Consider the following 12,835-nt stretch of genomic DNA (forward strand, 5'->3'; position numbering starts at 1 on the left):
TTTATATTTAAGGAATTTTACATGTGATTCCTTCCACTGCCGATCAGCTTAGTTCCTCTGAAGTCAGAATCATAATCTTCAAAATAGCCCTTTTAAAAAGAACTTTTGCTCGGTCCACAGTTGTCACCGTCTGCCCACGGTTTGTCCGGTCGGGCTCCTTTGATCTCCGCTTGAAGATGGGGATCTTCAAACATCCCCCCACATTTTGGGTCAGAGTAGATGGATCTTGCCTTGTTCTCAGTTTCAGACACCCTCTTAACACGAAGACGTTCAGACCATGTTCACCCCTGGACTCTCACCCCCTAGACTTGTACAGATTTGGGGGATGTTCCAGTACCTTTAAGTGCAGACATTGTATTCTCCGGTGAAAAACCTGAGAAAAGAAGGCATCTTTGTTTCATGCCAGCATTAAAATTAGAATACTAATTCAGTGTAGCTGAGATTTCCCTTATGTCCCCTGCCTTCGGTGATTCTGCAGTCCCGGAGCCACCCTTCGCGTTCGTCGGGCACCCCCACCATCACTGTACCTGTTTCGGTACCTTGTTCCTTCTCCCCTGTAGCAACTGCACAGTGAGTTCTGGCTTGCAAGAGAGGACTTGCTTTGTGCTCTTGCACAAGTCGTCGTCAACAAACAGAACAAAAGCAAACGCAGGTGCTGACTGCCATCCTCGTTTTCAGGAGAGGAAGCTGGGACACAGAGCGGTGACCTTATCTGTCAGCGCGTGTGAGAGGCAGGGTTCTGAGCCCGGCAAGTGGCTCTTTGCTGCAAGGAGGCCCTGGGAGGCACCGCAGGATGCTGCAAGGGAAGCAGGAAGTGAAATAGACCTTGAGTACTAACTTTGAAGGAAAAAGTCCTGTTAATAAAATGCCATTTATTTTTTTCTTTCTCATTTGATTTAATGCTGTTGTATCATTTATCAAAACCTAATGTATTATCATGAATGAAATAGTACTTATAAAGTTTTATGTTTTTACGGGATTCCCAGCCGTTTTGTATTGATGTGCAAAAGTTACATATTGAGATTTTAAAAAACTATAAAGAGAAGCAAGGCAGAGTCAAGTCATAGTGCTAATTGGATTGCATTTGCCATAGTTAGGTAAATCAGTTCTTTCCTTCTGGAGATTTTCATGGGGAAGCAGTTATTCTTATATTCTTTTTTAAAAAATATAGTCCACATATTAAAAAGCAGCCCTTTTAAAGTATACAGTTCCCAGGGGTTTAGTATATTCACAGGAGTGTGCGACCATCAACCACTATTTAAAATAATTTTTTTAATGTTTATTTATTTTTGAGAAAGAGAGAGAGAGACAGAGCTCGAGCAGGGGAGGGGCAGAGAGAGAGGGAGACACAGAATCTGAAGCAGGCTCCAGGCTCCGAACTGTCAGCACAGAGCCCAACATGGGGCTTGAACCCACAAACCGTGAGATCATGATCTGAGCCGAAGTTGGATGATTAACTGACTAAGTCACCCAGGCACCCCGACCACTATTTAATTCCAGAACATTTTCCTCACCCCGAAAAGAAACCCTTGCACCTAGTGGCAGCTACTCCCCACCTCCCCACCCTCTTGGCAACCACTAATCTAGTTTGTGTCTGTGGATTTGCCTATTCTGGATTTTTTTGTGCCTAGTGTCTTTCACTTAGCATGGTGGTCTGAAGCTTCACCCGTGCTTCAGGAATAGCACGCATCCGGCCTTTGTTCCTTTTTATTGCCAAATAGTATTCCATCGTAAGGACAGACCACATTTCCCACTTATACGTTCGTCAGCCGATGCACATTAGGACGGTTCCCACTCTCTGGACATCACGAATCTTGCTGCTCTGAGCATTAGCGCGCCAGTTTTTGCGTGGATGTAGGTCTTCCTTGCGCTTGGGTGTGCACCCGGGCGTGGAGTCTCTACTCCCACTAGAGCGTGGCCCTTGTCCCTCTGCCCCAGGGTGAGCAGCTGTGCCTCCTCGGTTGCCCTGGTACCTGTCCAGCCGCAGCACGCGACACTGCCCCCATGAGGCCGGAGCGGACAGATGCATCAGGAACAGACCCGGCTGGCCCGGACTTGAGTCCTGCCTTTGCCACTCCTGGCTGGATGGCCTTGGGCAAATTACTCACCGTCTCTGTGTCTCAGTTTGATCGTCTGTAAAACAAGGATAGCAGTGTCACGTACCTCATGGGATGCTGGGATTATTAGCCTATTTATTGATGAATGTGAAAAGCTTGAAACGATGCCTGGTACATAGTAAGTGCTCCATACATACAGTGTTTGCTGCCATTGTTATTAGTAATAGAATCTTAAAAAAATACATTTGTGTTTAACATTCTGTGAGAGATATGTTTGCGTTTTTCTGTGATAGTCTTCATAGTGTTCTATTTTCTCACTAACTTTCTTAGGTAGTCTTTTGGGTAAGGCAGAGGCCAGATCTGGAGGCCTATTTCGATCTTAGATTGATTTTGGTAATGACATTGAATTTGATTTACCCCCATGAGGGTGCTGGGGGCGGGGGGTGGCGGTGGCATCCAACACTTGCTGAGCTCTTAACAGTGTGGCGGAGCCTGTTTTAAGGGGTCTGCGTGGGTTACTTCTTCGGATTCTTCTCAACGGTCCCCTACAGGAGGCACTCTGGCTGCTCCCGGCTTCCCTGATGAGGCAGGGGAGGACGGAGCTTGTCTGTCAGCGGCATGGCAGCCTTGGTCTTCATTTAATCCCCACCCCCCGGGCCAGCATGGGGGGTGGGGTGGTTGTGCCCCAGTGCCCCACAGAATCCGTAGGAGGCACGAACGGCTTTGCCCACGGTGGCACAGCTCGTAAGCGACAGGGCTGCCTTCCAGCCAGACGGTCTGACTCCAGTGTGGATTCACACGTTCACCGTGTGCGCTTCCCTGACGTTACCTTGGAAACTCTGGAGACGTCCCGGTTCACAGTCGTGTCCCGTCACGGGATGTGAGTGTGAGTAACAAAACCGCCAGGGGTAACTCGTCAAAGCCCCCAAATAAATACATGTGTAACATCGGAAGCTTAGTCTCTAGAGTGCGTTGTAAACTGTCACCAATCAGGCGTTCGTGTTGAACGATGACAGCGTCTGTCTAGCCAGATTGTTTTCATGGGGGAAATCAAGAGGCTAAAGTCTCGGTACTTGGCAGCTATTTTAGGAAGTTAAGATGAGTCAGGTCCTTACTCACCCCTTTTCCTTAATCTGCTAATATCCTGAGTAGATGTGGGTATGAAAATATATTGTGTAGTTGATACATTTGTTGTATATATACACACAAATATACATACATTGTGTATTTGATATATTTGAGTTAAGAGCCCATACCGTGTAGGCCCTGGTGCTGCTGTTTTGACCGTCCTCTCGCCTCACTGCCTGTATGACAAGCCCAGGCTTCCCTCTCCGCCCCTGCCCCTTGTTTTCAGGCCCTTCCCTGTACAAGCCGGTTCCATGTCAGCATTTTTTCCTGCCTTCCCAGACGGAGTTCGGGTAACCTATAAGATGAAACAATTATGATACGAAGAGAATCCGAAAGAAGTTTCAGGGCAAGAATGGGAACTTTATCTTTGTTGATATTTAATTAGAACCAACACAGATCTGTGATTCTTTTCTCTGTATTCTGTGCAGTTCGTGTGACTCATGTGTCCTGATGAGGCCTGTGGGGTTGACTGCGGCACATGACCACCCACTTTAGCTTTTTTAACATGTGCAACTAGGCAGACGTTTTTGCTGCAGTCAGTTGGATGTATTCAGTTAAGCCAAATGAAATCACCATTTTTGTATATTGAAAATAGCAAATATTTGAAAAAATGGAGTGCCAGAAATCTCATGTGGTTCAGCCCAAAATTAGGCAGTACTCCATGGAGTTAGCGGTTTTTCTTTAGTGTCTTATTTATTTTTGAAAGAGTGCAAGTGGGGGAGGAGCAGAGAGAAGGGGGGCAGAGGGTCCGAAGCAGGCTCTGTGCTGACAGCAGCTAGCTTGACGTGGGGATTGAACTCACGAACCGTGAGATCATGACCTGAGCCGAAGTTGGACGCTCAACCGACTGAGCCACCCAGGTGCCCCCGTTGAGTTAATGGTTTTAAGTATCTGGACATTAGGACAGAAACTCCATGTTAAGTTATGGACTAGAGTGAATTCATTCTGGATGCCTCCAGGAGAGGTTTGGAATAGTAATCAGTAAATGTTAGGTAGCCGTGCCAGATCTCCTAGAGAATATAAAAAAGCATAAAAGTGCGTTCTTGTTCCCAAAGCAGCCAGTAATCTAGATGAGAAAGCAGAACCAGCATTGACAAAGAGTTAAGTCAACGCTGAGATACCCAGCGAGAGAGGCAACACCCAGTCTGGACTGGCGTCCTAAAAAGGCAACAGGAGGTTGGTTAAAGAGGGTACAGAAGTAAGCGGGCGTTAGGGTGGGTAGAGCTTATGAACACGGGGCAGGTAGGGGGAAAACAGGAGCAAGGCTGGGAACCAGAGGGGCTTCCAAAGGGAGGGATGAATAGTCAGTGGGCGGGGTGAGCGCCCGGCACAGGAGCGGAGGATTGAAGTCCGCTTGGGGCCACGAGATCTCTGCTGCCAGGCTGAGTAGACGGGATGTGCTGCGCATGTGGGTTTACACCATGTCCGGATCGCCCAGGCCGTGCGTCCAGTGCAGGTGTCCTCGTGGCTGAGTCTGTGCCTCCAGGAGAGCCTGAGAAATCTGTAACCAGACAGCGAGGTTCGGAAGCCACGGACAGGCCCGTCTCTCAAGTGTAGACTACGGCCTGCCTGCGTTGGAACCATCAGATGGCACTCGTTAAAAATGCAGATTATTGGGCTCCACCCCAGAGCTGCTACTGAGTCAGAGTTTCTGGGGCTGGAGCTTGACAAACCACATTTTTAACAAGCTCCTCAGGCTGTTCTTGGCACGCTGACATTTGAGAGCCTTACTGTAGCCAGTGAGGAGCCGCCAGGGCGGTGTCCTCGGGTTGTGCAGGGTGACCCTTGGGGGTGTGGTGGTTGTTGCTCAGCGGCACGTTTAAGGCGTCTTGGAAAACTGCTCTGATCTGAGCAACATGTGAGCTTGTGCCAGAAATTAGCCTGGACCAGTAAGCAAAGAAGTCAGACGTCACTGAAAATCAGGGTCAGCCTGGGAGCTGGGCTGCAGCTGGGAGCATGGGCACCAGGGCCGCATAGAGAGAAGTGGGTTAGGGACAAGAGTGGGATTAGCAGGGACATCGTGGTGGACGCTTGCTGCTCAGCACATGCGAGCATACATGTGCTCAGCTTCTTAACGACCCCTGACCTCTTTCCCACCGAGTCCAGGTTGGTGGATCCACAGTCCATGACCCCGACTTTGCCAGCCAAGCGCATACAAGCCCAGGCTGGGCCGACCAGATGCTTCCCTCTTGGACGAGAACACTGAGCAGAGGGTCCAAGACACTAACGCCGTTTGCTGTCGTATCCCAGCCACCCAGGCTGTTTTGCTCTGGGAGTCCTGTCTCTGTCCCCGCCTTGCTTCTGGCTGTTTCCAAGTCCTTTTCCCTGGCGTTCAGTCAATTCCACGAGCTGCTGCTGATGGCTTTTCACCGGAGTCCCCTTTCTCTTGGAACCCTAACTGTCCGAGCCGGCACTAGTGACTTACATAAGGAGTGTATATGAGGGCAGGGTTCCCTGGGATCTGGGAGACTGTAGGATAGGCTAGAGACACCCTTCCAGTGTCGCGCGTAGCGCGGGGCCATACTCCAGTTTGGAAGAAGATGTGGAGAGAAGGCAGGGCCAGCCTGAAACCGAGGTTTCTCAAAGGGAAAGGGAGGGCTACCAGTGTGAGCCAGGAACCCTGGACATGACTTTGGACATTGAGAAGTCAAATGTATACTTTCTTGGGTTTATCTGTCATTCTGTTTTTATGGTTTGCTTTAAAAAAAAAAAAAAAAAAGTGCTTCAGTAAACTTTTGACTATTTCGCATGCTCTTGGGGAATGACAGGGAAGAGAGGTCTGTGTATTCAGAGGCCAGCACACCTGAAGACGTCATCGGGAATGCTGGTGGGGCCCTGCGTACAAGAAGAGAGCAGGGTTTCTGCGGGCTTACCTGGCAGAGCAGTGGTAGTAGGTGGTCTGAATTGGGTGGGAAGGGGCAGGGCAGGAAGAAGAGAGTGGGAGACGTGACTTTGAGAGGTCCTTCCTCGCAAAGGCTGAGGGAAGGCTGAGTCCAGGGGAGAAGCCCTGGGAACACAGAGGGGCAGAGTCACCGGGGTGTGATGCCATGGGACACGTGTAATACACGTAGGTAGCTGTCATGTGTATGTAACTAATAGGGCTGTAGGTACAAGGTCGGAGGAAAGAGGGAAGAATGGGTTATGACAACTTGAAACATCAGCTCCTAAAAGAATGGGGACAGAAAGTAACAACCTGGTCCCTGGCTGGGGAGAGGAAGATCGTAAACTGAGTGTAGTTGGATACTATGAAAATACCTCAGGAATTGTTAATTTTGTTGGCTGAGCCACGTTGCTGTAGTTCTGTTGACGAAAGTCTGTCTAGTGAACATTGTATGCATTGAAGTCTGGCCTTAAAATATTCCAGCGAAGGGCGCCTGGGTGGCTCAGTCAGTGAAGCATCTGACTTCAGCTCAGGTCACGATCTCACGGTTCACGGGTTCAAACCCCGCGTCGGGCTCTGTGCTGACAGCTCGGAGCCTGGAGCCTGCTTCGGATGCTGTGTCTCCCCCTCTCTCTCTGCCCCTCCCCGGCTCGTGCTGTGTCTCGAAAATAAATAAACATTAAAAAAATGTTTTCAAATACTCAAGCAAAGAAACAAGCAGGGAGTTGGTGAGAATACGTGGAGCAGACCTCTGGGCCTTAGTTCCTTAACTGGTGCCAGCAGCCAAAACCCAGGGAGCTACCCCAGACCCCTCTCTCTGTCCGGCTGGTTTCCAGGCCCTGCCGGTCCTGAAAATCCCCACGTTTCCTCCTGAGACTGCCTGCGTTCGGCCCTTACCACATGTCTTCCGAAAGACGGCAGTATTTTCCTTTGTTTACTTGCCCCTCACCTTGCTGCCCTCGGGCCTGTCTCCCTCATTGAAACCGAGGTTGTGGGTGGAAGAAAGAGGTGGGCCCGCCAAGTGGGTATACCGCCAGGTCTGCAGGTGACAGCGTGGCAGGCTTACAACGTTCAGCGTCACACGGTGGAGAAAGCCCATGTCCGCCCGAGTGTGAGGCCCGTGCTGCCCTCTGGCCAGATGGTTTTTCAAGTCATTCTAGGCAGAAGGGCCCAGCCTGCCAGCAATTTAATAAGCACCCGTGGACTTGAGGCGCCACGTACTTTTGGTATAGCCCGTTGTTCCAGTAGCTCCGTTAATACTCCAGACAGGCACGGATTTGTAGAAAGGACAAGTGCACACTTTTGTTGTGCTCATTATAAATAGATCCAGTCTTGCAGAGAGCAGCCCAGACACAGTGAGTTTCGAAACAACGTATATTCTTTTACTGGATATTCCTACCTTTGAGGTGCGATTCTGTAACAAATCGTAATACCGATGCATGTTCACAGCCGAAGCTCGGATTCCCACTCCCCCCATCCGGCCCTTCTCTTCCATGTTGGCCGAAGGCAGTTTATTAATCCTTGGGGTTCTCGCTCATAATCCCACAGTATTGTCCGTACTTGCAAAACACACCCTGCATCTGACTGTTTCTCACCACCCTGCACACCCCTGGTTCTGGCTTCAGCTTCTCGTGCCTGTGTTACTCCAGTAACCATTTTTGCCATATAGATACACATATCTTTTTCTTAAAGATTTTATTTTTAACTAATCTCTACACCCAACATGGGGCTTGAACTTGCAACGCCGAGATCAAAAGCCCATGCTCTGCTAACCGAGCCAGCCAGCACGGCCCCTTTGCCTGCTTACATTTGGTTTATTTTCACCATGGCAGCCAGTTGGGTTCTTTAAAATATAAACCGTATTGATTTTTTTCTCTGCATAAAACTTTCCAGTCATTCCTTCTCACTTGGAGGACAGACTTCACTTCTTGTAGCAGCCGCTATGGCTTCACATTACTCATCTTCGTCTGGCTTCACCTTCTCTCCCCTTCGCTCAGCCACTGCAGTAGTGCCTAAGCCAGGCCAGGCCCAGGCCTGCCTCAGGGCCTTTGCACTTGCTGTCCCCTTTGTTTGAAATTCTTCCCTAGATAAGCATGTGGCTTGCTTCCTTAGCTCCCTCTGGTTTCTACTCAGACATTATCAGCGAAACCTCCCCCGGACAACTGAAGTATAAAATTAAAATACCCCAGGGGCTCCTGGGTGGCTCAGTGGGTTAAGCTCAGGTCATGATCTCACAGTTCGTGGGTTTGAGCCCCACGTCAAGCTCTGTGCTGACAGCTCGGGGCCTGGAGCCTGCTTCAGATTCTGTGTCTCCCTCTCTATCCCTCCCCAAGTAGTGCTCTGTCTCTCTCTGTCTCTCAAAAATAAATAAATGTAAAAAAAAAAATTTTTTTTTAAGAAAATTAAAACACCCCATCAGCTTCCTACTCTCTGAGTTCTCCTCCCTCCTCCCAGCCTCGAAGGAGAGATTTAGGGAGTGTACATCTTTTGGCAAACAGTTCCACTTCTCATGATAATCTCATGATCAGAAACAGTCCCAAGGACATTGCTTGAATGAGTGTCTTTATACTTTGATTAAGCAGTGCAGTATGTAGGGAGCCTTATCCAAGTCAGATACCTCATCCTGGGGTCTTAAATCTGCACTAATCTGTGCAGCGGGCTTTGTCGGGAAGGCACCCTCAAGTCAGTCAGTTATGCCAACTCAGATTATGCGGATCTGGATCACCAGTTTCTCGTTTGTTTATTTATTTTGAAAGAGCGCATGCATACAAGTGAGAGCGAGTGGGAGAGGGGCACAGAGAGAGAGGATCCCAAGCAGGCTCTTTGCTGTTAGCATGGAGCCCGATGCGGGGCTCAAACCCACAAACTATGAGGCCATGACGTGAGCTGAATGAAATCAGGAGTCGGATGCCTAACCGACTGAGCCACCCACGTGCCCCGAGAAACTGATTTTTTTTAATATTATTCAATTTTAATATGAATTTAAATTTAATTTTAACCCACGCGCCTAGTGGCTCCTGTTTTGGGCAGCACAAGACCCACAGCGACAGCAGGAAGCGTGGTTAGAAATCTCTACCACAGAAAGTTCAGTAGCAGGAAACTGGAATTACGGTATAGTCACAGGATGGAAAATAATTACAGTAAGAGCAAACATTTATTTGTTGGGTGCTTTCTTTAAGCCAGGCGGTGTCTCAAGCACTTGACCTGCCAGAACTCCTTGGATTCTTGCTGAACATAGTGGAAAGAAATACACTATAGCCTTCCGCCAACAGGGGTGAATGAATCCTAGATGCACAAGGCTGAGGGGAAAAGCAAGTCCCAAAAGTTGCCTACAATGTGATAGCATTTTTCAAACCTTAAAAACAAGCAAAATGAAACACTGTTCATGGGTATACAGATACATGGTAAGAATTCAGGGTACGATGCTTTTTTGTGGAGAGAAGGTGCCCCAGTGAGCCGGCTCTGTCCCCTCCTGACCTCCTGGCCTCTGCACGTTGTCACAACTCGTCTGCAGCCGCCCTGGGGTGAGCAGGCACCACTTGTGTGGACTTGTTAGGACAGCGTTTTCACTAGAAGCCGTGATCATTGCGGCGTCACCAAAGCTAGCAATGAATCTGGTTTCAGTTCGCGGTGAAGCACGTGTTCGGTTACAAGAGGGGGTGGCTTACGTTAGTTGCCTTGGTCGGGTTCCTTAAGCCCTTGTTATTTAGCCAAACCCTTTGCTCCAAATGTTTGTTTTTTGTTTCCTCTTGTCTCATGCTGAGTTGAGCGTTACCAGAATCGAGCCGCAAGAACTTAGTTTGAAAATGAAAAATCCGAAAATTGTAAAATAACAAATATGTTTACTTATGAACCGTTATCGTGAAAGTGTTGGTTAGAAGAAAAGCCCAAACGACACCTGAGGGCGTTACGAATCAATCTTTATAGCAGATTTCATCTATAGGTCGGTGTAATTTCAAAATTACATAGTGGTTTGTGGTAAGTTGCGTTCAGAAACATTCTGCTGCCGAGGGTCCGGTTTTGCTGTTGGGAGTCTACGAGTGGCCCGGAGCTGATGGTTGAATTTATGTCAAGCTTTTCTGTGTAATATGTGCATCTTTGACTTTTTTCCTTATTGTTCCGTCTTTATTCTTTCCTGCATTACTGACATGGGTTTATCTTTTCTCCCTTTAGAGAGTTTTGAGGTGACAGTCACCAAAGAAGGTGATAAAGGGTTCTTTCTATCCCTCCTATGAATATTAACCCACTAACTTTGTTTATAAAATTGGGAATCAGCCCTTAAACAGAAGAAACTGTCATGCTCTTTTACCCTGATTTATTCTCCTACTTTGTTTCTATTTTTAAATATATTGATGGAAATTGTATGTAACCAAACCCTTGGTCAGAAATATCTAGAAATCAGACATCCATTTGAACTGTACGGATAATACTGTACATTCGTTTCTTAATTGAACTTACGAGATTCACTTTGTAACCATTTTCTAGGAGTTGTAATTTTGGAAGAGTGCAGCCTTATTTTTACATGAAATACATTTTTTTTTTGAACATATACGTATACATCAAAAGACTTAATGTTCTCCCACCGGCAAGAATGGACACCTAGATTTCACCCCTCATTAAGCTTGTGAGCCAACTTCCAGGTGCTGATGTCCTGATGTCCCCAGGCAGGCTTGTTTCGCAGGTCTGATAGGCTAGCTTTGGAAACCAAGGCAAGTCTAGCAAATCCCTCCCTGTGATGGAACCGATCTTCATAGTAAACCATAGCTGTTGAAATGGATGCCTGAAAAGTTGGTATTTCTACCTTTCTCATTTAGTAGTTTGTTTTGATTCCCTAATTTTAGCCAGGCTCATTGCACAGGAAGACTTGTTTCTTTTGACTTTTTTTTTTTTTTTTTTTTTTTTTTGACAGAATTTCTGTAATTACGGTGCTGAACCTTTTATGTTACCCTCCTTCCTCTCTCAACACTTAACTGCATTTTAGCCTTCTCTCTGGTCTAAATCAAAATCGCTGCCCGGCTGTCCCCAGTAGCTGGGGACAGTTGCTCTGCGTTACCAGGCCGTGGCTGTTTGCTAATGAGACTACTTTTACCCTGGAGCCATCTTAAGTACTCCTGTGAAATGCCTGTCTATATTTTCTCTTTCTCTCTTTTGTATTCCTGCATGAATGGATGCAAAGTTAAGCAAGTTGCTTGGAAAGCGAGAACATGCTTCTTTTTACTAAAGCCCCAGAACTTATCCCTGTCCAAGCACAGTGCCCTTGCTTTGTCCACAGACCCTCTAAACCCCTGGCTGCCGAACTGTTGTCATTTCTTTTCGGGGGGGGGGGGGGGGGGGGTAGGTATGGGAAGGGGGAGGGGAGCACGCAGACTCCGGGGGGCAGAAATTCTAACGTGCGCTGCTTTGACTCCCTAGGTGAGATTTGTGGATTTAAAATTCATGGGCAGAATGTCCCCTTTGATGCAGTGGTAGTGGATAAGTCCACTGGCGAGGGAATAATTCGCTCAAAAGAGAAACTGGACTGCGAACTGCAGAAAGACTACACATTCACCATCCAGGCCTATGACTGCGGCCAGGGGCCGGATGGCGCCAACGCGAAAAAGTCTCATAAGTAAGTAAGCTGACCAGAGAGAGCGCGTGCGAAGAAAGCAGTACTGACCCTTGCTTTCTTTCTGTGTCCCCGAGACTTTCTGTGTTCTTAGAGATGAGGCAGAAGGTATTTCTGGCTCTCCGCTGAAATTGTAAGCTCCTTGAGGATAGGAATCCTGTCTGTTTACCCTGCAGCATTAGTTGTCGAATAAGCAAATGAATGGGCAGTTTTATCCCACCCAGCACTCTAATGACAGAAACTAGAGCTCTGCACTGAAAATCTGGAAAGCCCATTTTTTCCTCCAGGAGGATATTTTGTTGTTAGGTTTCTTTTTCCCGCAAATTCAAAGGGCAGAGCATTCGTTCATGCTGGTGGGAGCGGGCTGACTTTGGCGCCCCATCCTGGACGTGTTCATATCCATATCCTTTGAGAACTGCTCGTGGAACAGACAGGACTCTGAACTAGACCTGGGTTTAGAATTCCAGTCTTTTCTCCGCCACTTTCTGTCCCTTCGGCATGGGGCAAGTTTTCGTCTTGTTGAGTCTCGGTTTCTACTTGGCTCCTGGGCTAGGGAGAGAGGGGCACGCTGCCACGAGACCCATCGTGAGGGTCAGGAGGATGCGCGGCGTTGGGTGTGGAGGGTCTTGGTGCACACTGGGGGTGCTGAGTGCCAGAGAACTACTCCTCATCCTTTTCACACCGTGCGATATTACTGTTGTCCTTGAAAAAGCCTTCTGTGGGTCAGAGATCCTGTCTGAGTCAGAAACACGCCCGGATCAGTAGCCCTGAGACTGACCCTTTCCTCTCTTTGTAGCCAAGTCTGTGGTGCCTTAGTTTTCTCATGCCCAAGACGGGGAGGTGGAAGGGCAGCATGGGGTCGGCCAGGGAGGGAGCACTGAGGTCGCTTGGAGGACCTTCGTTTGTTGGATCAGTTAGTGGGTCATGGGCAACAGTGGGCTGCGAGCCGTCTCCATTCCCTAGAAGCGGGACGGGATTGGTTTCCATGCTCCTGATCAGACTCCCCATCCACGTTTCCCATCTTCTATCTATGTCTTACTCCTTCTTCCTTTGGGTCTAATTTTGTCTGATCTAGTTTATCTCCCTTCTGCATGCCCTGTCCCGTATTGTTAAGAAAACCCCAAGTCTCCAAGTCTCTTATTTTACTGCCTTTTTTTTTTTTTT

At 48.1% G+C, this 12,835-nt stretch overlaps 1 protein-coding gene across 4 annotated transcripts in view; it reads left to right on the forward strand.

Moving 5' to 3' along the window:
* CLSTN1 (calsyntenin 1) overlaps nt 1-12,835 on the forward strand; it is an 89,653-nt gene that overhangs the window by 47,899 nt on the left and 28,919 nt on the right. For 2 of the 4 annotated variants that reach the window (XM_078452461.2, XM_078452463.2), the window contains exons 3-4: nt 10,240-10,269; nt 11,479-11,674. In XM_078452461.2, coding sequence (XP_078308587.1) covers nt 10,240-10,269; nt 11,479-11,674 — 226 coding nt within the window. The remainder of the gene's footprint in view (nt 1-10,239; nt 10,270-11,478; nt 11,675-12,835) is intronic. The other 2 variants (XM_078452462.2, XM_078452464.2) reach the window with 1 other exon arrangement.

The sequence above is a fragment of the Panthera onca genome, chromosome C1, assembly GCF_046562875.1.
Source record: "Panthera onca isolate mPanOnc1 chromosome C1, mPanOnc1 haplotype 2, whole genome shotgun sequence".
In the NCBI taxonomy this organism is placed as follows: Eukaryota; Metazoa; Chordata; class Mammalia; order Carnivora; family Felidae; genus Panthera; species Panthera onca.